Raw genomic sequence first — 22,853 nt, 5'->3', positions numbered from 1 at the left:
TGCGAGTGGGAAGGCTTAGCAAAGGTAGTGCAGGAGCATAGGGTTTATTCGTGTCAGTGAGTTTACAGGTTCTGGAAAGGCAAAAGAAAGCCATGCATGATAACCCCAGATGGTGATCCATAGAATGGTCAGTAGGAAATGATGAGCAGTGCATTAAGCCTTCCTTAAAAGTCTTTACTGGTAAACCCCATCTCATGCAGGGAGGTGGGCAGAAAGCCAGTGAGCCACCCATTGGACATCTGCAGCTGAATAAAAGCATTCTAAGTCCAGAAGATCTAATCCACCCGCAGTCACAGTTAGCTTTAGAGTGGAAAGAGCTCCCGATGACACCGCAGCGACCAAATCAGATGTGTGGCCTGTCTGAAGAAGGAATGAAGGACGAGCAGGGGAAGGTTTGCAAAATAATACTATCATTGGGTAGCACACCGTCTTCGCTAGTGCCACATGGCCTCTACAGAAAGCAGAAGAGAAGACCAAAAAGCAAACTGGGCTTGGAGGGACCGTTCGCTCTGCCGAGATTTTCATCCTGGAAATCAGTGTAAGAATGGTAGATATTAATCACTAGGTATCCAAAGGTAACTGGTTCCCAGTTCAATCTGAGATCTAATTGTGTATGAAGGCGAAAACAGTGCCATATGTTAAAGAAACACTAATTACATTTTAAAATTTGTAAATTTTGTTTGTGCAATTTACATCCCAAATATTTTGAAGATTCTATGTGTACTTGACACTTAGAGATAACCCAGATATCTAGTTTGGCTTTTGCTCAATTTCAAAACCATATAAAGACATGGACTAAGCGGGCAATTGCCTTGCACAACCTTGCAAGGGGTCTGGCCCCTGCTCTCCCTTCACAAGCACTAACAGCGAACCATTGCACCAGAAGGGTTTGCCAAGGTGGATGGGTGTTGATTGTTCAACCACTTGACAGTGCCCCTTCTGTTTCGCTCCTGTGTGCAGACATCTCCCCAGGTACCCAATACCTTCAAATAGTCTTGGTGGACCCATCTTGTCTGATTTTAGGAATCGTCCCACCTTGTTCTTCTCTTCTTTATTTATCCAGTTGTTAGCAACAACCCTTTGAATTACTTGCCGTGGATCTCCCATTTGATCTCGATTTCATCCTACTCTTTTATTATCTTTCATTGGTAGTCCGGGCTCCCATTTCTGAGATAAATGTAGAGTCCCAAACATACACTCTAGTGCAGTGAGACTACAGACAAGTTATGGGTACATCACATCCTGTCATTAGGTGTGAGACTGTCACCCACACCATCTGCCCTGCCTCTTTAAAAAAAATTAGGTTGAAAGTCCATGGGCGGTTGGGGTAAGCCAGATGTTTTTGTTCAATTTGTTTAAACTAGCATAAGGTTAATTACCTTAATGTTTCCCAAACTGTTTGCCAGGGGTTTTGAAATGTTCAGAAACATAATCAAACTTTTGCTGTTACTTTCTCTTCAGGAAAGATCGGGTAGATTTGGGTAGGGGTGATGGCCTTTCCGTGAACGGCATTAATTTACTACTGAACAAGGACGTAATGTGACACCTGAATGTAGCACACCAGGAGGCAATCACAAAAGGTCCACAGTGAATAAATAGTGCTATGTTAAAAAAGAGTACATAAATGCACTGACAACATAGTGAGGCATGGCCTCTCTTGCGTGTCTGTAAAACTGACGTTTGTTCTTGAATTTATGTCCTGAATTTTGACCCTTTGTCCTGAATTTTTGTCCTGAATTATGACCCTTTGTCCTGAATTTTTTACAGTCCTGTCCAGAATTTGCCTCAATGCCAGGTGGTCACCCTATCAAGGGCAGTGACAGGATTAACAAAGGTCAAACCTAGAGTCGCTGTCCCTAGCGTTTCCAAAATGACATCCACGTTCCTAAATAGTTCTTGTGCCAGCCTGACCCAAAGGATTGAATAAACATTTTGAAGCGAGATAAGCTGAGATAGCAATCGTTAAAGGTGTTTACGTTTTCTTTCTAGCCCTGACATTACAGCGCGTATTAAAAAACACCCTGGATGTGGTTAGTGAAAAAGAGGAATGGAGCCAACATAGTGGCGCGTTTTGTTTTGAGGAGTTTCTTGAATAATTCTGCACTTCTTTAAATAGTTGGTGAGTGGGTGTAACTGTGAGGGAGGGCATAGCTAGAGAGGGAAGAGTAGAGGGAGATAAACGAGGACAGAGGGTCTGGCGAGGAGGGGCCACCCTGGCACGAGGCGAGGCCCGCGGTACTCGTGCTCTTGCATTTCACCCCCACAGCGCCCAGGAAGAAGCGGCGGCTTGCAGACATTTTACTGTTTGCATGGGTCTGTAAATGCACATGGAGGCTCCTGGAGCAGATTCTACACTCTCGGGCTCTGCGCAAAACAGATTTGTTTTGTCCCTAAAGGTGACGAGGAGGGATAACACTAGCTGCTAACATTTGCTGTGATCTCAGAGTGACAAGTTCGAAGAGCGTCTGGGCTAACTCATATTTTTATCCTTGCAAGGTCAATAAATTGATTAACACTAACATCAGTATTAATAACACATGTGAGTTACAACGCTGAATTGGTGTTTGAAGCGCTATAAAAAAGCATATTATTATTTTGTCAGTATTGGTTCTTGGCCGTGACATATTTTCTGAGACTACTCTGGGTGCTAAAGGATGTCAAAAACACACGCAGACCTATCTCTGCCTGAAAGCCACTGAAATCGAAATACTCAGAACTGGTGACTACGTACATGATTTGGACTGAGGAAGTAGGAGGCACTCTGAGTTAAGCTACAGCGTTAAAGAACTTAGAAGTTTAATTTGACGAAAAAATGTCCCCCCTTTGCTACAGTCCCTTCAACCCATTTAATTGATCCCCTCTTTGGTGGTGTTGAGAGTTGATTACTTTAACCAAGTCTAAGTCTGTATCAGGGCTCATTCAATAATGGCTGGTAAAGTCCTTCACTGGCTCCCAGTGGTACTTCTGCACCATCTTTAAAGCAAGTGAAAGACACTGCCGAGAACATTTACAGCATCTTTTTTCATACCACGTAGCCACATGAAAACCTGAGACCAACAAGCAGGGACGGCGTCTCCTCTGTAACATTCTGCGATACTGGGCAAGTCAATTATTTCTCCGTGCCTAACAAAAACAAAAAACTTTTATCTGCATGTTACGCGATGTGCTAATTAAGGGTTATGTTACAGCCTCTTAGTCAAAGTCAACAGCAAACAGCTGTCAGAATGCATTCCTAGATCAACTTTCTGAAGCGCCAAGATGTCTTTCGCATACCTAGACAGCTGCGCTGCCTGGTACGCTGTGAGCTAAAAAGGACTGTCCAGCCAGAGCTGCGAGGCTAGTTCCCCTCTGAATGGGAACACAAGCAACCCCAGACTGGAGTCTGGGTCTCATCAGAGAGGGACAGCTTGGAACTTTGAGATCCCCTCAAGGACAAATCCATCTTACTTTTGGAGACTCAGCAGTGATTGAGGAGAAAGGCTTAGGAGGCTCGGCTAGTGGGGACGGCTTCAATTTTTTATGTAATTCTAGTAAGCACTAAGGAATGTCTCCCAGTGACAGGTAGATGGGGAATGGGTTGGCTTTCCCGGTTTTATATTTAGCACCATTGGCTAGAGATAGATATGTTCAGTGCTGTCACTCATGCACCCAGATGTTAGACCCATATCCACAACATGCCTTTGTAGCCCAGGGGTATCCCAACATATTTATTCAAGTATTCACTAAGCTGTCTGATGCTAGAAACGATATTGAACAGCAATACTGTATAAGTTAATAAATAATCTTGTCTGAAAATGTAATGTTATGTAAATAAAGATCTCCATTCCCTAAACGCTTTGACAAGAAACTATTTAGTGCAACGCTCGTTTTAGGCATTTGAAAGAGAACTAAGAAAATTAAGGTTAATGTAATAAGACAATTTAAAGTCAACGTTTTGGGAGTACATGAGAAATTCATAAATTGTAATTCGTTAACACAGTATTTAATCAAATTGTGAAGTGCGTCTGGTACCAGCGCTGAATACTGTTGAATGGGCACTTCACACTTGTCTCCTTTATGTTGCTATATAGAAACATAGGTCTTTTGCCCAAAATATAAACACCTTTAGAAAGGGTGAGATCCTATTTTAAACTGTAGTTATTGATTTTTCCACCACACTTCCGATGTTCTTTTGGCAGAAGATAGCTGTGCCCATGAGCATTCACAAATGTTCTAAGGGATAGTATTTAAAAGGGAACCATATTCCAAAGTTAGGAGTACATGCGAGAAGATCTAGAATCTGAGTTCCAGCCTAGCAGATTCCGAGGGAAACATTTCCACAACATAGACCTGGGCTGCACATTGTCTTTTGAACAGAATCAAACAGAGAGTATAATTTTGAGAAAAGGATGGCAAAGAAATCAAACATTGTCTCAGAAATAAAACATCTTATTTGACAAAGGACAGCATATTCATCCCATTGAATAGGAACCAGATTGTCGCTTTAGCACTCCACGTCTACTGTAAGACCTGTCAATGTCTGTGACAAACCACTTCACAACTTCCTAGTCCCTGCTCGTCTGAAATTCAGTCTTAGGTTGATGATAAGCAGATTAACTTCTAATTCTTAGAAGATAGGCCATCAGCCACCAAAATGCTCAAACCCATTTTAGAAATTGTCGAAAGAGAAGGAAGGAGAATTAGATGATCTAAACAAAGGCCATGATTTCAAACACAATCTCACCCACCTCCTAGATAAATACACCACCTTTTCCATGTTTTGTGCCACCATCAGGACCCAGCACAAAGTCAAGGCTCATGTTGTTAAAATAACAGCAACAGTTTTTTTGTTTGTTTTTTGTAAACATATTTTTAATGCAATTTCAGTTGTCTAACAATCATGTAATCGTGGTACGATACAACTTTTTTCACACATATTTTGTTTCAATACAGTGGTTCAACTCAGTCCATACATACCCGGCCCACTACTAAACTGGGACCCTAAGAAGTAACCCAGTTTCCCCCCATGCCCACCCCAAACCCCCCCCCTTAGTGAGTAAATTTTCCTGGTGCAAGATGAGCATTGTGTGTTGAGGTCATATACATGCTGCCTCTCCTAGTGTGTGGTATTGCAGGTTTCCTTTCAGTAAAGATGTCCGCTATCAGGTGAGGTGTGGTTGGGCCCCGACAGTCCGTTATTCAGTCAAGGGGCCAGGCCAGTCAGGATCTCCTCTTCCATGGCCTCCATCACTACATCCCATTTCTGTGCTATTTCTGGTGGTCCCATCCCTCTTTTGGCCTCTCTGAGAAGAACGTCCCCCTCGCATCTAGCCCATTTTTTCAATTCCCTTTTCCATTGAGATAGCCTTGGGCCAGTCGGATTTTTCCAGTTCATTGCAATTTCCCTATTGGCCAACACATAAGCCAGGTCCTGAAATCTGCCAGTGACTTTTGTCTTGGACGTATGTGGGAACCACTCGAGTAAACAATGGCCCATTGTACAGGGAACCTCCTTGTCTATCGTTCTTGCCACTGACTGGGTCACCTCACCCCCGAAACGTCCCTAGAGTTGTGCAATCCCAAAACATATGCCTGAATTCTGCTTGAAGCAATCCACACCTAGGAAATTTCGCTCCGTCCATTCCAAAGCGCTTGGTGATCTGACCAGGGGTTAAATAAGCTTGATGCAGCACCTAAAAGCTAATAAGCTTAAATCTAGCGTTTCTAGTTGTCCTGGGGAAGCCCTCGGGTATTTGCTCTCATGCTTTGTCCGGAATATCGGTGTCCAGATCTCTCTCCCATTTTAGTCTAAGTTGGGTCAATGGGAAGGTCTTATCTGCTCGAGTTCTTCCATATAAATTTGTCACCGCCTTGAGCTTACCCGTGGAGGTCACCAGGTAGGTACATGTTGTCTGTGTTCGGGACTCTCCCAATCCCTCCTGCCAGTGCTGCCGAATACCAGCAGTGAATGAGCCATAGAGAAAATGACCCCCCCGGTAAATCAAACTCCGCTCTAAGGTCTTCAAATGTTGTCATTGTCCCTTCCTTAAACAGGGCTTCCACCGTCTGAACCCCGCCGCAACCCATGCTTGGAGCCCCTCCGAGTTACTCCTATGCAGTAATGCCAGCATGGACAACAGAGCAGATATGGGGAGTAGGAGGTCTTAATCTTAAGTTTACATAAACAGCTTGTCCAGCATTGAATCAAGATTTTCAATTCAGGGGGTCCCCCGTCCTGCCGCCTCGACTCCCCAACAACACCTCCATTAACCTGGTCTAAGGTGGAGTGAATGGTTTCACTATTGCCTCAGGGTCCTGTCTGCTTGTTATACACTGTGTAAGCCACTGGAGCTGTGCTGCCAAGTAATAGGCTTCAAAGTCGGGGACCGCCAGCCCTCCATCCGAGGACTGCCTTTGGAGTTTGGCCAATGCCACTCTCCTTCCTCCGCCTCCCCACAGGAATGATATGACCAGAGCATCCAATTCCCTAAAGGTTGCCCTGTGTATCCATATCAGTAAGACTGTAAAGTAATATAGTAGCCTAGGCAAGACTGTAATTTTTAGAAGCGCTACCCTACCCGCTAAAGACAATGGCAAAGTTTGCCAAAAAGTCATACTGGTACTGACCGACTGCAGGGTTCTTCCTACATTACCCTCAAGGATGTCCTGTGGGTCATGGTACACCTTACCCCCCAAATAAGAAAGACAATGCAGTTCCCACATGAGCGTACCCAGTCCGAGAGGGGGTGTTGCCGCAGGACCCATCGGAAACAACCTGGTTTTGTCCCAGTTTACCCCCAGTCCCCAAAGAGTACCCAACTGAGAGAGCATTAGCTGGGCTTGCCGCAGGTCTCTATGCATATCCCCCCAAAAAATCAGCAGGTCGTCGGCATATAAGGCTATTCGGTGTCTTCCTCCTCCTGCTCTTACTCCCTGACTTCCCTTCCAACCTCGAGCTGCAGCTGCCAGTGGCTCCATCGCCAACGCAAACAGCAACGGAGACCGGGGGCAGCCCTCTCTAGTGCCCCATTCCACCGCATAGCTTTCTGATATTATCCATCCTGTGCGCACTCTGGCTGTAGATTTGGTATTCAGTAACCGCACCCATGCAATATAGTCCGGTCCCAATCCAGCCTGGCCATCACTGCATAAAGGAACCCCCACTCTAGGCTGTCAAAGGCCTTCTCGATATCCACAGCTAGCACCCCAGCCATCTTATTGTTGTGGGCGGGGTCCCTCATGACTGCTAACAATCGGCATAAATTATCCGCTGTGTTTCGACCAGGGACAAAACCTGCCTGATCTGGGTGTATCAGTTTTGTCATATAAGTGAGGAGCCTTGCTGTCAAAATCGTACTGAGGATCTTGTAGTCCAAATTCAACATGGACGAAGGTCTGCAAGCACTGCACTTTGTAAGATTTGTTTACCAGGTTTTAAAAGAGGCACCAATATTACGTCTCGTGCCGTCACCGGCAGTATTCCCCGCTTCCTGGCAGCCTTATAGAGGGTCTCTAGCCTTGGCGCCAGTAGTTCTGCGTATACAGCATAAAACTCAACTGGGAAACCATCCATCTCCGGTGTTTTCCCCCTGGCTAGCTCCTTGATGGGCCCCTTGATTTCCTGCTGGGTGATGGCCCCTCCTAACTGCCCTGCTGTGTCAGGTGTAAGTGCTGGGAGTTGCATCTGGGACAAGTAGGCCTCCGTAGTTTCTCTATCACGTTGGAGGGTACTTTTGTATAACCGCTCATAGTAGGTTAGGACATGAGCATTAATTTCTTCCTGTCCGTTTATGCATTCCTCCAGGTCTGTTTTCATTTCCAGCTTCCTTGAGCCTCTCTGAGTCGGTGATACCACCCATGCCAGCATATGGCCTGCTTTGTCCCTCTCCCCGTGGGCTTTTGTGGTATAATTCCTGTAGTCGAAGCAGCGAAGACATTCCACACACTCTGCCACTGTTTCTTTAAGCTCCAGTATTGTGTGCTGGAAGTTTGCATTCTCCGGCCTATTCTTTTCAGCCTCTCTAAGTTTATCCTCCGCCTCCATGGTGTCTCTAAGTAGTGTTCTATGTACCCCCACCGCTCCTACTATACACTTTCCTCTCATCACCACCTTAAAAGCATCCCATTCTATAAGAGGATTGCTGGTTGAGGTCTCGTTATCTACAAAAAAAGAGTAATATGCTGTTTCATCCCTCCCTGATATTGTACATCCTCGAAAAAGTCTAGTTTCAATTTCTATGTGGGGACACGGGAGAGGGGCAGGCCCCACTTCAGAGATAACAATAGTGGGTAATGACCTGAGATAGTGTGAGCCAAGTATTCATCATTATGTATATGTGGGAATACATCTGGTGTACACAAGAATGCATCAAGCCGAACATGTGGCTCATGTAAATAAATGAAGTACGAGTAGTCCCTGGTGTCTGGGTGCAACTTTCACCACGCATCTACCAGTCCCCAATGTGACTGCCAGTATGTGAACTTTCGTGCTACTCTAGTAAGCAGAGAATCGTGCAAAGGGGTGTGTGAGCGGTCTCTGGTGGGGTCTGCCATACAATTAAAGTCACCTCCCAGAACCAGGGAGTGTTGCAGGAATGTGGCCAGGAGGCTTGATAGGCATGTAAAGTATGCACCCTGATCCGAGTTGGGTGCATAAACATTAATCATTGCTAGCTCCCTGCTCTCCAATCTCCCTCAAATTGCCACAAATCACCCCAAATTTTCCACATTTGAATTAACATATTGTTCTGTAAAACATACAAATAGTATGCGTCTTTGTACCAATACAAAATGGGAGATTAGAAATTGGTAGGCACAAAGTAAGTGCATGTGTGTGTTATGTGTGTGTGTGTGTATATATATATATATATATATGTGTGTGTGTGTATATATATATATATATATATGTATATATATATATATAAAATAACATGACTGTCTTCAAGAAATCTAACATCATTAAGATCAGCCACTCTTAGTCAGCCCCCTCGTTTTCTCAGTGCCCTCCAGTCTCCCTCGAATTGCCACAAATCGCCCCTCTGGATCAATGAGACTATCCAGCAATTGGAATGGGACCCCCACCCATATCCATATCAGGGTCCCTCTAGCAAAGTCAGAGTGAGTGGTCTAGTATACTTGACACATCTATCACTTCTGTGTAGCTTTTCCCTCTGCTTGTGTTAAGTGTGTTTCCTGGAGCATTGCAACCTGGATCCGCCTCCTCTGTAAGAATGAAAAAACCTTATACCTTTTGACCACTGTGTACATGCCCCGGACATTCCACGAGAGGAATTTATATGAATCTAATGTAGCCATACTGACAGCAACAGTTTTGTTGACGGCCAAGTCAAAACATGTGATTCCACCCAGCTAGTGGTTTATCAGTCAAAGTAACATAACTCATAATCCTGTGAGGTAAAAAGGATAATTGCAATGCCAGAAGCATCGCAGAGAACCAACGTTTTTAGCTTACCACAAAGGGTCCAACATTCTATTATCAGAACTGCATTCGGGATGAGTTAGGAAGATCATAATACCACCATTAAAAAAAAGAAATCATGACTCCCAGTCTTGGCCTCAGTGCCACTTTTTTCTCTATGGATAATTAGCATGCAAGCATAACACAGTAGTATATTAGTTGTTGTTTTTTTCGTTGATTATGGACTATGTCTATCTATTATCTATAGTGACACAATTTTAAAAAACATAATTCAGAGAAATGGTTATGCAAGTACCTTCAGTATAGTTTTCATTTTGTGATCAACAATGGATTTTCAAAAATTTGCAAATCTGTAGGCAACATTATGGATTACAACCGTGCTGCATGTGCTTGTTTGTCTCATGAGTGTATTGTGTCTAGGAATGATAGTATTGGAAATGTCCACATTTGAATTAACATATTGTTCTGTAAAACATACAAATAGTATGAGTCTTTGTACCAACAATATTTTGGACCTTTTTACAAAATTGGAGATTAGAAATTGGTAGGCACGTAGTAAGTACATGTGTATGTGTGTGTATGGGGGGCGTGGCCAGCGATCTGGAGATGGCGCACGCTTAGTCCCCTCGCTCCAGAGCGGCCGATACTGATCCGTAGGAAAAGCGTGCCATATCCGGGAAATTTGGAGGCCGAGTGAGGGCGGCGCACTGGGGGCCGGTCCTGGAGGCGACTGGGCCTCCACTCTAACCCTGGAGCGAGCGCCGGCGCGAGCCCAGCTGGGGACTCCGAAGGAGGCCGGCGGCCCTCCCTCTCGGCTGGAGCCGGGGCCTCGCGTGAGGCTGGTGGCCGCCGCCGAGCATAGGCGGAAGGCCGGAGGCGGAGTGGAGGCCCTGAGTGGGTCTCCCTGAAAGCGAGACACCGGGACCCGGGGGTCAGCGCCGGGAGGAAGCGCGAGTAGTGCTGGGCCGCACCCGGTCCCCTGGGTGTTGGAGAGGCCCGGCGGGGATCAGGGGGCCCCAGAGGGGCTGGGCCCCATAAATTTGAACCGGACCGAAGCGGACGACTGGAGCCCAGAGGGGGGCCCCGAACGGGTCTCCCTGCCGGGGCGACAACAGGGTCTTTGAACTGGACCGCGTGGAGTGCGGTGAGTGGCACTGGGCCACCCCTGGGCCCTGGGGGAGTGGAGAAGACCAGGGAGAACTGGTGGGGGCACCGGGGGGGCAGCACCCTCTAAAACTAGAATCAACTGCTGACCCCAAGATGAGCGCGGCCCTAAGCGGTATTTGGGCCGGCCGGTGAACACGCTGCTGGGGCCCCGGTGCGGGCATCGAACATGGCGCAGAGGGCGCGGCCCCGAAGCTGGTGAGGAGCCGGATACCGTGCCAGCAGGAGGAGACTGATGACCCTGGAGCCAGTGGGGACAGCGATGGGTCTTGGCAGCTGGGGGCCCCTGGGGGCCATTACTGGAATGTAAGACAAGAGCTTGCCCCCGCCGAGAGCGTGAACGAGCCTGCGGTCCTGCCGAACAGTGAAGATCCTGGCACTAAGATAGAGCCAACCACCTGGAGTGCCCAAGCCACAGAGGAAGCAAGGTGGCCGACGGAACTGGCAGCCGGGGGGGAGCGCCCTGTGGAGGAAGCAAGTGGCAGGCTGCTTCTCATTAGCAACCAACTGGTCGCCCCTTGAGCCTGTGAACACGTGCGACTCTTGAAGTAAGTGGCACCGCAGATGGGCATCTAGTGGGCCCAAAACTCGGTTGATGACAGAGTTCGCCTAAATAAGCAGCTAACACCGCAGCGCGAACTCTGAGGAGGCGAACGCGCCCCGGCGAGAGAGTGGGACTGGCCTGGGACTTGCGACACATCACCGGACTGGGGCGGGCCGGGGGGGGAGCCCTTGAGCCCCTGAGGGGGCAACCCTGTGAAGCCGTGGTGGAACTGGTGAGTCGTGACTCTGGGGGCGAGGCGCACAGAGGAACGTTCGTGAAGTCCAGGGTGGAAGTGAGTAGATGTTAACCACGGACTGACAACACAGAACCCCCCGGCTTTGCAGCTGAAAGCTGGAGATAGCTGGTGTGGTCTCGGTGGGCCTGCCCGGTGTCCGCCCGGGGATTGTGGCCTGGCATGTGGTGACTAAGGTGCGGGCCTACAGGAGAAGGAGAGCTCACGATAAATCTCGAACTTGCACACTGGGGGCGTGACCCCCCCCCCCCGGCTTCTTCGACCAATGCCCCCCAAGGGCCGACACAAGTGTAAAAAACCATGGACCCCGCGACAACATCAGGGCATACAGAAATGGAGGTACAAGGCCGCTCACAGGTCAACGTACAGGATACCCTGGACAAAATACTAGTTGCGATAGAAGACACAAAGACAACACTACAACACAACATCAACCAAGTAGCGGTTGAGGTGGGCCTACTGAGAGCAGACCACCATAAACTGGTGGACAGAGTCAAAGAAACAGAATCAGTGTTGGCGGTCATTGGGCCGAAACAGGAAGATCTGGGGGCCAAGGTGACTTCCCTTGCTAACAGAGTGGCACGGCTTGAACAAAGAGCCGAGGACGCGGAGGGGAGAAACAGGAGGAACAATGTGCGTGTAGTGGGCCTCCCCGAAGGGGTCGAAGGAGACAACATGGTGGAGTTTCTGGAGAAATGGTTCAGCACAACGGTTGCACCCGGGTGCCTGACCCCCTTCTACACGCTGGAGTGCGCACATTGAATGCCATCAAGGCCTCTTGCCCCGGTAGACCACCCCATGTAGTGATTGCCAAATTGCTGCATTACAGAGACAGAGACATCTTCATACAGAAGGCCAGAGAGATAGGCCCGTTTAAAGTTGCGAACGGAGAGGTGACGCTATTCCCAGACTATACATTGGATGTGCAGAACAAGCAAACTTATTTTTTATCAGTCAAAAGGGCCTTAAGAGAAGAAGGGATCCAGTACTCGCTGTTGTACCCAGCCAGGTTGAGAGTGATAATGGAAGGGAAGACCACTTTCCATCAGTCCCCGGAAGAAGCATGGCAATGGCTCTAAAAAACACGGGTCCCAAAAGGGGCAACCTGCGGATGGGGGCCTGTCTGGGAGTCGGGCTCGCTGGGCCCCAAGGGCGCGGAGGCCCAGAGATCTCCCGCAGATGGCGCCAACGCAAACACAAAAAGAAAGAGGCAAGAGGGCGGCCCTGGAGGCGGCGGCCCGTGTGAGTGGAGGAGTGTCCCCCCCAGAGGGTTCAGGCGAGGAGTCGGATGATACAGTGGTGTCCTCGGCCGGGGACTCGGGTTGCTCCGTGCTCGCTCCCAGCGTGACACCACAAACGGCCGACGAACTTGGATAATCCTACTGCGGGAGGGCCCGGTGATATGGTACAACGGGTGAACGAGAGGCCCCTCCGGACTTGGCCACCCCCCACCCCAGAGCTTCGCCTGTCCATTCAGGCTGGCGAGAACTGCAGTTATATGTTTGAACAAGTTGCACTGTTGCATAGTTTTCTGGGCTACCTGCAGTTTGGAAGGCGCCCTGGGGAGTGGGAGTTGGGGTTTACAGTTGCAAGTTAAGTTGGCAAGGTGGGCGGCGACGACCGGTTGTAGCAATGAACAGAACATGGGAAGGGGTAAGTCAGAGGCCTGGGTGAACCAAGAGCACTACTATCAGACTATTATACTAAAATGGCGGACTATAGTCTCTTAACATGGAATGTTAGGGGGATGGGTACCCCGGCTAAAAGACATAGAATCCTCTCCTATTTAAAAAGAAGGGGGGTGCAGGTGGCAATGCTGCAGGAGACCCACTTAGTAGCGGGGGAGGTGGAGAAACTGAGACGCAGGTGGAGGGGGCAGGTGTTTGCCACGGAGTACTCAGCTTATGCAAGAGGTGTAATGATATGGGTCAGGGCTGGGGTCCCCCTAATAATTGACTCTTCCAACATAGACCGGAAAGGTAGATTTGTGATATTGGAGGGGAGGCTACACGGTACCCTGATAGTTATAAGCTGCATTTATGCCCCCAACCAGGACCAGATCCCCTTCCTGACTAGGTAATCGAGCCACCTTACCCGCCAGTGCACAGGAGAATTACTAATAGGAGGAGACTTTAATGTAATATTGGACATAACTATGGATAGGTCTACCCCACCGTTGCAGGGGGCAGCGTCAACTAGAATAGCCAAAAAACTAAGCGAATGGCTGGGCACCTGGGAGCTAGTGGATGTCTGGCGGGAGCAACACCCAAAAGACAGAGACTACTCGTATTATTCGGGCCTCCACCGGCTGCACACTAGAATTGATAGAGTGACTTGCACGGCGGGCCTTGCGCATAACATAACCCATTCTGAGTATCTGGGCCGCACATTGTCGGACCATAATCCCTTGCTGCTGAAACTGAGGGTCTCGGAGGACAGGCCCCCCATACCGTCATGGAGACTGTCTCCGGCAGCACTGGAGGATCAAGCGTGTAGAGACGCCCTTCGATGCCACCTAGCAGAGCATATCGAGACCAATGGTGGATCTACCCCATCCAGGGCTACAGAATGGGAAACACTTAAGGTGGTGACGAGGGGCTTCTGTATGGGTCAGTCGGTGGGGGTGAGGCGCACGCATGAAAGGGAACTGTCTGCATTAGAGAAGGAAATACATGAAGGGGAGTTGAGACAGGGACCTGAAGCTCAGGGGAACGAGGAATACAACCGTGCCCGTAGAGAACACTCCCGGATTGAGGAGCAGCTTAGATGTCATAGCATGCAAAAATATTTAGCATCATTACATTCAGAGGAAGGTAGATCAGGGAAACTGCTGGCATGGCTGGTGCGCCCGGGTGGGGGTGGCGAGCCCATCGCGAGTGTACAGGATAAGGAGGGATTTCGTAGACTCAGTCCAGGCCCTATTAATGATGCATTTACAGAATATTATACACACCTGTATAGGAAACCTGACAATCAGGGAGGGGAAGCCTTTGACTGCTTCCTGCGGCAGATCCCACTCCCAAGTCTAAACCCAGAAGAGAGGGATAGCCTGGGGGGCTCTGTGACAGCGGAGGAGATATGTGAGGCCATATCGCAATTGGCTCCCGGGAAGACTCCTGGTACAGACGGCCTCCCCATGGACTTTTATAAAAAATACAAGTCACTATTGGTTCCCCAGCTAGCGGAAATGTATACGGAGGCTTTGCGTCTGGGGGAGCTGCCGTGCACGCTTCGGGAGGCCTTGGTGGTCCCGCTCCCCAAGACAAATAACAGGGAGGCACCGGTGGCTGACTTTCGTCCCTTATCGATGCTGAACAGCGACTTTAAGATCCTTAGTAAGGTCATGGCCAGTAGGTTGCTCCCCCTTATGAACACACTTGTGCACACGGACCAGAACGGTTTTGTCCCTGGCCCTAGCACCTCACTGAACTTAAGGCGAATTTTCACTATCTTACATATGCCAGATGAGGAGAAGCCCCCAGCGGGGGTTTTGCTTGCAATGGATTTCGAGAAGGCCTTCGACTCGATTAGGTGGGACTACCTTAGTGCCATGATATTGAAAATGGGACTAGGAGACGGTTGGGTAAAATGGGTGGATCTGTTATACTCATCCCCGCTAGCAAGGGTAAAGACGGGCAAAACCATATCTAACACATACCCAGTATATCGGGGAACCAGACAGGGATGTCACCTGCCCCCACTGCTATTTGCTTTGGCAATTGAGCCGCTAGCGGCCCAGATGCGACGGGAGGGTGTAGGTAAAGGAATTGAATAGGGTCCAACTGAGCATATTATCTCCCTATATGCTGATGATATACTTATTTATCTGAGAGATGGAATCAGTGGTATCCCGTGGGCTCTGAGGATTCTGGAGGACTTTGGGGTGTTGTCAGGGCTTTGCCTTAATCAAAGCAAATCCCATACTACCAGACCGTGTGCGCCCTGAAACATGCCCGAGGGATGTGAACTGGGACCCTCGGACCTTTAAATATTTGGACATTCAAATATTCCATGAACTGGGTGACCTCTGGGACGGCAACCTGGGAGGGACACTCCGCTCCCTGCGATCTTCGATCAGGTTCTGGTGTTCACTGAAGTTACCAATAATGGCCAGAGTAGCGTTGTCTAAAATGATTATGCTTCCCCGCCTCCTTTATTACTTCGCAAACTTACCGTTATGGATTCCTCCGGCGTGGTTTCGTGAGTTGAACGCTTTGCTCCGGGAGCTAATATGGGACGACGGTCACAGACGCACGGCACTGTCGACCATATGCAGGCCGACGCACATGGGTGGACTGGGGGCTCCTGACTTCGAGGCATATTATCTGGAGTCCCAACTACAATGGATATCAGGCTGGATGGTGGGCAGGGGGCAGCTGGATTTGTTTACTTCCCGCGGTATGTTGGACACAGCTCAAATAGTAGCACGAATGGCAGGAAGGAAGATTGTCCCCTTAGGAGACAACCTAGTGACTAATGTTGTCATGACATGCTGGAAGGGATGCATGAGAAGGGTCGGAGTGGGCCCGCCCTACTCCCCGGCGCTGCCGATGTCGGTCCTAGCTGTGGATCTGAGAGGGATGAGACCGAGGGGCCAGGGATTGGGACCGTGGACGAAAGCGGGATGGGGACGGTGGAAGAGCTTTTCACGGAAGGGGTGCTGAGGAGTTTCACTGACCTAATAGGAGTGGGGGTTCCCCAGGGTCAATTCTTACTCTTTGGGAAGATGGTGCATACTCTGAAAGACCACTGGGATACGATCAACGTAGAACCCACGGTCCACAGAGTGTTGCATCTCCTGTTGACATCAGGTGAAGAACCCCATTTGATTGCTGAGATATATCGGGCCCAGATTGAAGCTGCATTGGATCCCCTGCATTCCTTGAGGGAGAGGTGGGAGAGCACGGTCGGGCGTGGTCTGTCAGAGGCAGAGTGGAGCAGGGCTCTGGCTTATCCCCGGGCGATTTCACGTAACACCCGCTTACGATACATTCAATATAACTACTTACATAGGACGTACCTCACTCCTCGCCGAGTGTTCCTTATATATGGGGGGACCCCTAGGGTGTGCCCCAGATGTAGCAGGGAAGATGCTGACTTTGACCATATGGTGTGGAGATGCTCGGTGTTACAGGTTGGCTGGAAGGCGATGATAGCGGTCATGTCAAGTTTATTTGGCACGGTACTGCCGTTAACCCCGCTATATGTTTGCTGGGCCTCAAAAATAGCACCCCACGAGGGAAAGTCAGGGGTCGCTTCCTGGATCTGGCCCTGGCCCTCTATAGAAGACTGATCACAAGGGGCTGGAAAGCCCCTAGCCACCCCTCACTAGGTGAGTGGAAAGATGACGTTGCGAGATGGACTAGGGCTGAGTTGCAGGTCCTGAAGGCTGAGGAAGCCAGAGGCATCCGTCAAACTCCCATCGCCCCAGAATGGGAGGACTTGGTGACGAGTTGGGATGATCTGATGAAGGGACCAATGGCTCCCAATGTGGTATCAGTGGGAATAGGGCCCTGAATGGGGATAAGGATGAGACAACCAACGCACCCAATAGAAGCACCCCTCAGGGAAAGCCCCCGACATTAGAAATGGACACTGGCGAGTACACTAACTGGCCGTACTCAGGCAAATGGGACAGGGCAGAGCTAGCCACGAACTGTCATCTAGGTACCAAAGGAGAATGAGAGAGAACAGTCAGTTACCCCCCACATAATGTAGTGCCCAGTGGGAGACTTCCCCCAGCTAACCCGAGACCCACCCACATGAAGCCAGCATGTTTATATATAGTTTTAGATTGAGTTAAGGCTGTTACGCGAACATACAAAAAAGGAAAAGGGTAACACAGAACTATAAAACATAAGACCCTTTGAAACAGGAGAGACAGAACACTTGATCTGAAGATGAACAAAGACCAAGAGAAGGTCAAAATGGGCAATAAGTCATGACACAAAACATCTGTAACGCTTAGTATAAATATGTATCTTTTAAAAGATGGGTGTGTTAAGAACAAGATGTTACCATAAATGGAGTGGCATAATGTAAAACAGCGATTTTTTAATAAAAATATATATATTTTTTTAAAGTGTGTGTGTATATATATATATATATATATATATATATATATATATATATATATATATAGTAAAACCTGACTGGCTTCAAGAAATCTAACATCATTAAGATCAGCCACTCTTAGTCAGCCCCCTCATTTTCTCAGTGGTTAGATACTTGATAATGAAAAATCGCATAAATGACTGCAATCTCCTAGATAAACCAAGAAGAGGGAGTCACTCTTGTAAGCCAAATCGAACTCCTCCAACTTAACCTGCTCCTCCAACATTATCACTCATAGAATATGACATCATTCTATGAAGAATTAAATCATCACATATGGTGAAACTACTAATGCTAGCCTTCATGATGTGTTTTTAGATCACTAGAGACCACATTCACTTTCCTCAGACATGCTCAAAACCAGGATGTAGACTCCAACTGCGTTTAGCCTCTTGTGAAGACATGCAGGTAGTCCCTTAGAGCAGTCACATTAAAAGGAGCATGTGCAAGTCTCCTTTGAGTAAAATTTCAGCCTGGTTTTAGAAATCAGAATTTTCAAGCCTTGGTAACAGTATGTGGTGTTGTGGTTTTGTTTCAGCATTGACATGTATGTAGACGGTACCGGGGATCTGATGACGCTTATGATTATGTCATTCTTTTTGCCACCTGATGACAAGAAGAAGAGCCTTGATTTCATCATTCAGCGGGCCACGTCCAGATATTTCCCAGCTTATGAAAAGGTATGGGACACTTCACTATAAAATTACACTTTAATCACAAAACAAAAAACAAAACCTCTGGAGCACAATGCAAAATGCATTCCATATCCTGAAATATATTAACTAAATTTTCTCAAGATTTAGGCAGGAAAATAGCATATGCTGGTATGGAGACAGATCACAGTGGAGGAATGATTTTAAGAGACAGCATCAAGCTTATTTTTTTGCAGGGCGACCTAAACCAGAAGTACACAGTCGCATCATCTTCAATCAAACACTCCCCGCTACTAAAATTCAAACTAGTTATGTAATGCTGGTAAGAACACTCAGGCCCTCATTTGGAGAGGAGTGATGAAGCAAGGGTAATCAGACGACATGGTAATCATGTTATGATGTTCTGCTGTATTACCACTTATTTAGGCCTTACCCTACAGGAATGGTGGATACCATCAGTACATCTAATTTACCAGAGATTAATCACATTTTTGTACAGAATATCTATCTCCAGCTTTTAGCTGCTTATAGTGGCCATAGGTATTCCTTGTTGCAGTGTGACTTGAACACATTTCATCGCTATGGTAATACTGCAATAACTGAAATGTTTGAAAATGTTAAATTTGTGGCAATTATGCTACAATACGTTTAATATGTTTTCGGAGACCATAAATGAGGCTCTAGATTAACACTGATGAATAAATGTGTCCAGGGTACAGGTCAAAATTGTGGCTCTCTACTCAGCCATGCATCCTTGCCATGTTGGCTAAATGATTTTTACTGTCTCTGATGGTCTGAGGCCTAGTGAAACCATTCACCAAATTTCCTGTTTTACAATGGTAAGATACTTTTAAAGAAGCCTGTCGTTTAAAGATGCCTCCTTCCACTAATATACAGGGGATGGAAATATTCTGTTGCTTGGAAATTCCTTGTTAGAAAACTGCCTTTAGATCAGGACAAAGCTTGCCAGGGACTTATTGTTCAGAATTGGTTGAAGAAGGATATTCACTCATTATTAGTGTATGGTCTTAAATTTAAATTTGAGGATGCTTATCACTTTTCAAGGTGGATCTGTGCACGGGCGACCAAGGCCTCTTCTACCAGATTTGAAAACAGTTAAATTCCACATGCTGGGCGAAATTCTGTTGCGTGCAAATATGTATATATGTATAAAATCCCATGCTTGCATAACTATATGAATTACAAATGAGATTTTGCTTTCATAAAGTACACTTTTTTGCACACTTTATGTGAATTAGGTGTGCAAGATACTTAAAAGTCGGGTCCATGAATATGATCTTCTGTAAGATACAAGGGGAGGATTGAAAGAACCAATACTTTTAGAAGTTTCATAAATATAATGTTTTTGACTGCGCAAGATGTTCTGCCCATTTATTACCCTTAGAAACAACATGCAGACGCAATGTTGATGACAAGCACTCTTGTACCAAGAAAGGTCCAATTGTGTTGCTATAACATCATTTGCGAGAGTGTGCATCAATCAATGGTGAATGGGGAACATGGAACATCAAGAGTTCGTTCCCATATCCTGCTGTGGATGGGCCTAGGGGAGTTGAGAAGGTTCATCTGTTCCTGCTCTAACAGATTGCACACAAATCATAACTACTGTGCTAGTCTGAGCTCCGGTTGAATTGTCTATGATAGGAAGGTGGAGTTCATAAGGCAGTGACTTTTTCAGGTGCCAAATATGTGTCAGGTAAATGCACAAAACAACGAGTTAAAGAGGAAGAAGGAACAAGAGAGAGGTGGTGAAGAAGTGTGATTCTACCTGTATTTTTAGAATCCACTTGCAGAACTGGTGCTATCTCAGTGAAATGAATGGGGTGCCCTGGTGATGGGATCAGTAAGGAAGTGAAGTGTCGTGGAATTGGCTACATGGAGGAACCTGCAATATCGTAAATCTCCAACATAGTAACCTTTTGTGCAGCCTCTCTAGATAGATGTAGGATAAATACAGGTCCACATTCTGGAGATCAGGACATCTATAATTCAGCAGGCAGCCTAGATCATTATATTGTAAATAAAAAGGTTGTGCCCCCACAGTTCTGTGCTGCACCGCTGCCAGCAGCCAACACAGTGCTCAGTTCAGAAGTCCGGTTCAGCTCATCCTGTAAGCTGAATAGACCATCAGCTATTCGAGCAGGCTGTCCAGCTAGAACTGATGATCTGTTCCTGATATAATGGAAAAGGGGACGGCATTCATTCACAGTTTAATTTCTTATGAAAAGAGAAGTGCTCTGCAAAAAAACATGATGAACAAGAACAATGTTTAGGAAAACTGTAAGTGTTCCTTGAGCTGAAAATAGTTTAACTCTCTAACTGGCTGCTCTGAATATAGGAATAGGGACCATCTTCTAGCCCCAGAAGTGAAATATGTTGTATTGGCTAGAATGGTGATTGTACTATGTGCTTATGAGCTAGGCACAACACTTTGAATGAGTGTAGGTGTGATTGACTCCCATATTCCTCTTCAGTCTCGGAGAGAAGGGAAATATTTAGCTCTAGAGATGCCTTTTTCATCTACCATAGCTTCTTGAGGGAGAAATTCTGGCCTTATCCATTTTGGCCTTAAATCAGGTAAGGACAGGGTTTAGATTATGGGCCTGATTCTAACTTTGGAGGACGGTGTTAAACCGTCCCAAAAGTGGCGGATATACCACCTACCGTATTACGAGTCCATTATATCCTATGGAACTCGTAATACGGTAGGTGGTACATCCGCCACTTTTGGGACGGTTTAACACCGTCCTCCAAAGTTAGAATCAGGCCCTATGTGTCTTATGTAGAACGGCACAGTCCTGTGCGGGAGACAGGCATTGGTGGAATCAGTCTAAAGGAACACTTTAAATGTGTCCAGAGGACAAAACATCATGAAAGATGATAATGCTAAACTACGGACAGCTTCTTTCGCTGTATGTCTGCATGACACAACCCCAACATTTTCTGAAGTGTGCAAATATTATTCTCTATTCTACAGGTTTTACAAACACACTGCAAATATTTTCTTGTTGGCGATCGACTCAGTTGGGCTGATGTTCACCTGCTCGAAGCTATTTTAATGATCGAGGAAATCGATGCAACTATACTTTCAGAATTTCCAAATCTTCAGGTAATTAGATGAAACAATTTATTTGCCCTAAATATTTTGAACATGAAGCCAGGCTTGTGGTAACTCTTAGTACATTTTAGGCCCCATCGCTGAACATCTCATGCTCTAGCACTACAGCCCCCGGACCTTTCTTTGTAAAATTCGTCTTCTGAATTTGAACATGTAGACAGACCTGTGCTCAGACTCCATGATCCTATGGTTCTAGCAGGGTATCATTGCCCAAGTTATCAATGAGAATTCCTGTAGGAACTATACCATTTTTCACATGTATCACCACGAATTGGACTTGCAGTAAACTGCTGGCTTATTTGTGGTGCCTTTATCCTATCATGATAACTGTGGGGAGCATGAGTCATATTTAGGTGACCATATATATTTAGAGCATGATAAATGGAGCAACCTGTTGCTGCTTTAAGCTGACTTAGAATGTCAGCTTAGAGAAAGTTGCATTCAATCACACCACGCTTGGCCTATGTTTAAGTAATTTCAGGACTGCAAAGAATATATTGCACCTGGTGAGATGGGCTGAGAGAAAGAGAGACAAATGTTGGCTCTACAAGCTTTACACCCTGCATTATCCTTAACCCGCCACAAGACAGCCCTGGCCAGTCTCACAAACACAGTAATCTACTGCACAATATGCTACACCAGCACCACAAGCTAGTCCACCCGTTGGCCACACCATGCTCTGATTCATTAATGCGATACATAGAACAAGCCCGCATGAAGCATACTGTATTCTAGCTCACATATCGCAATTATATTTTCATGCATACAGGCCATGACAAATTCACTATGGTATATGAGACCATGTGCTTGGACCTCAAACGACATATCCAAAGTTCTCCATATAGAACACACCAGAACCACAGACTCTTCCAAAAACATCCACCTGCAACCCTCCAGATAGTTTGGCAAATACAAGCAACACCATCAGCAATTGCGAGCTATAAAAGTGCTAGTTAACCTAAGATAATAACAATAAGGAGAAATAGCGAGTGAGGTGAGTAACCAAAGAGGAAGAGATTTACAATTTGCCTGCAGTATGTAGGAAAAATTGTGCACTGATGCAAATAATATTATTGTAGGTAACTGCGTGCCTTATATACACGCTCCTTAATGTAAAAGAGGCAAAGGGTGAACGAGCAAGCACAGAGGAGAGTGTTGCTCAGGTTTTCATACTGGTCTTTACACAAAATTATTTACGGTTCTTCCTTGAGGCCCCATAGAGGCCATAGCAGCCTTCTTCCTTGTGCAGTGGAAGCAGTAAGATAGCCCTGAGCTACTCCTCCAGCAAATTCATCAATCTTCACGAACCTGGGAGTCAGCTGAGAGTGAGTGTGTACTTGCAGTAGGAGTCCCACTGAGTGCTGGCTTGGAAAGAGGCCTTCAAGTCAGACTTATACTTCCCTCCAATCATCTCTGTGTTTCATGCAAAATATTAGATTTTTAGATTTGTAGATTTTGCATGGCGCAAATTAAGACCTCAAACGGGTATCCCGGTGTTGTAGACACTTTAATTCATTAGCAAAGAGAAGAAGGCCTGGTAGTAAAGAATATGTATATCTTATAATCTA

At 46.8% G+C, this 22,853-nt stretch overlaps 1 protein-coding gene across 1 annotated transcript in view; it reads left to right on the top strand.

Moving 5' to 3' along the window:
• The window catches only part of LOC138296563 (glutathione S-transferase 3-like), a 174,226-nt gene that overhangs the window by 95,234 nt on the left and 56,139 nt on the right, over nucleotides 1-22,853 (top strand). Inside the window, exons 5-6 of the mRNA XM_069235802.1 lie at nucleotides 18,032-18,173; nucleotides 21,145-21,276. Of these exons, the coding sequence (XP_069091903.1) occupies nucleotides 18,032-18,173; nucleotides 21,145-21,276 (274 nt within the window). The remainder of the gene's footprint in view (nucleotides 1-18,031; nucleotides 18,174-21,144; nucleotides 21,277-22,853) is intronic.

Source organism: Pleurodeles waltl, chromosome 5, assembly GCF_031143425.1.
Source record: "Pleurodeles waltl isolate 20211129_DDA chromosome 5, aPleWal1.hap1.20221129, whole genome shotgun sequence".
Classification (NCBI taxonomy): Eukaryota; Metazoa; Chordata; class Amphibia; order Caudata; family Salamandridae; genus Pleurodeles; species Pleurodeles waltl.
The sequence above is the reverse complement of the archived record's forward strand: the minus strand, read 5'-3'. Positions and strand labels throughout refer to the sequence as shown.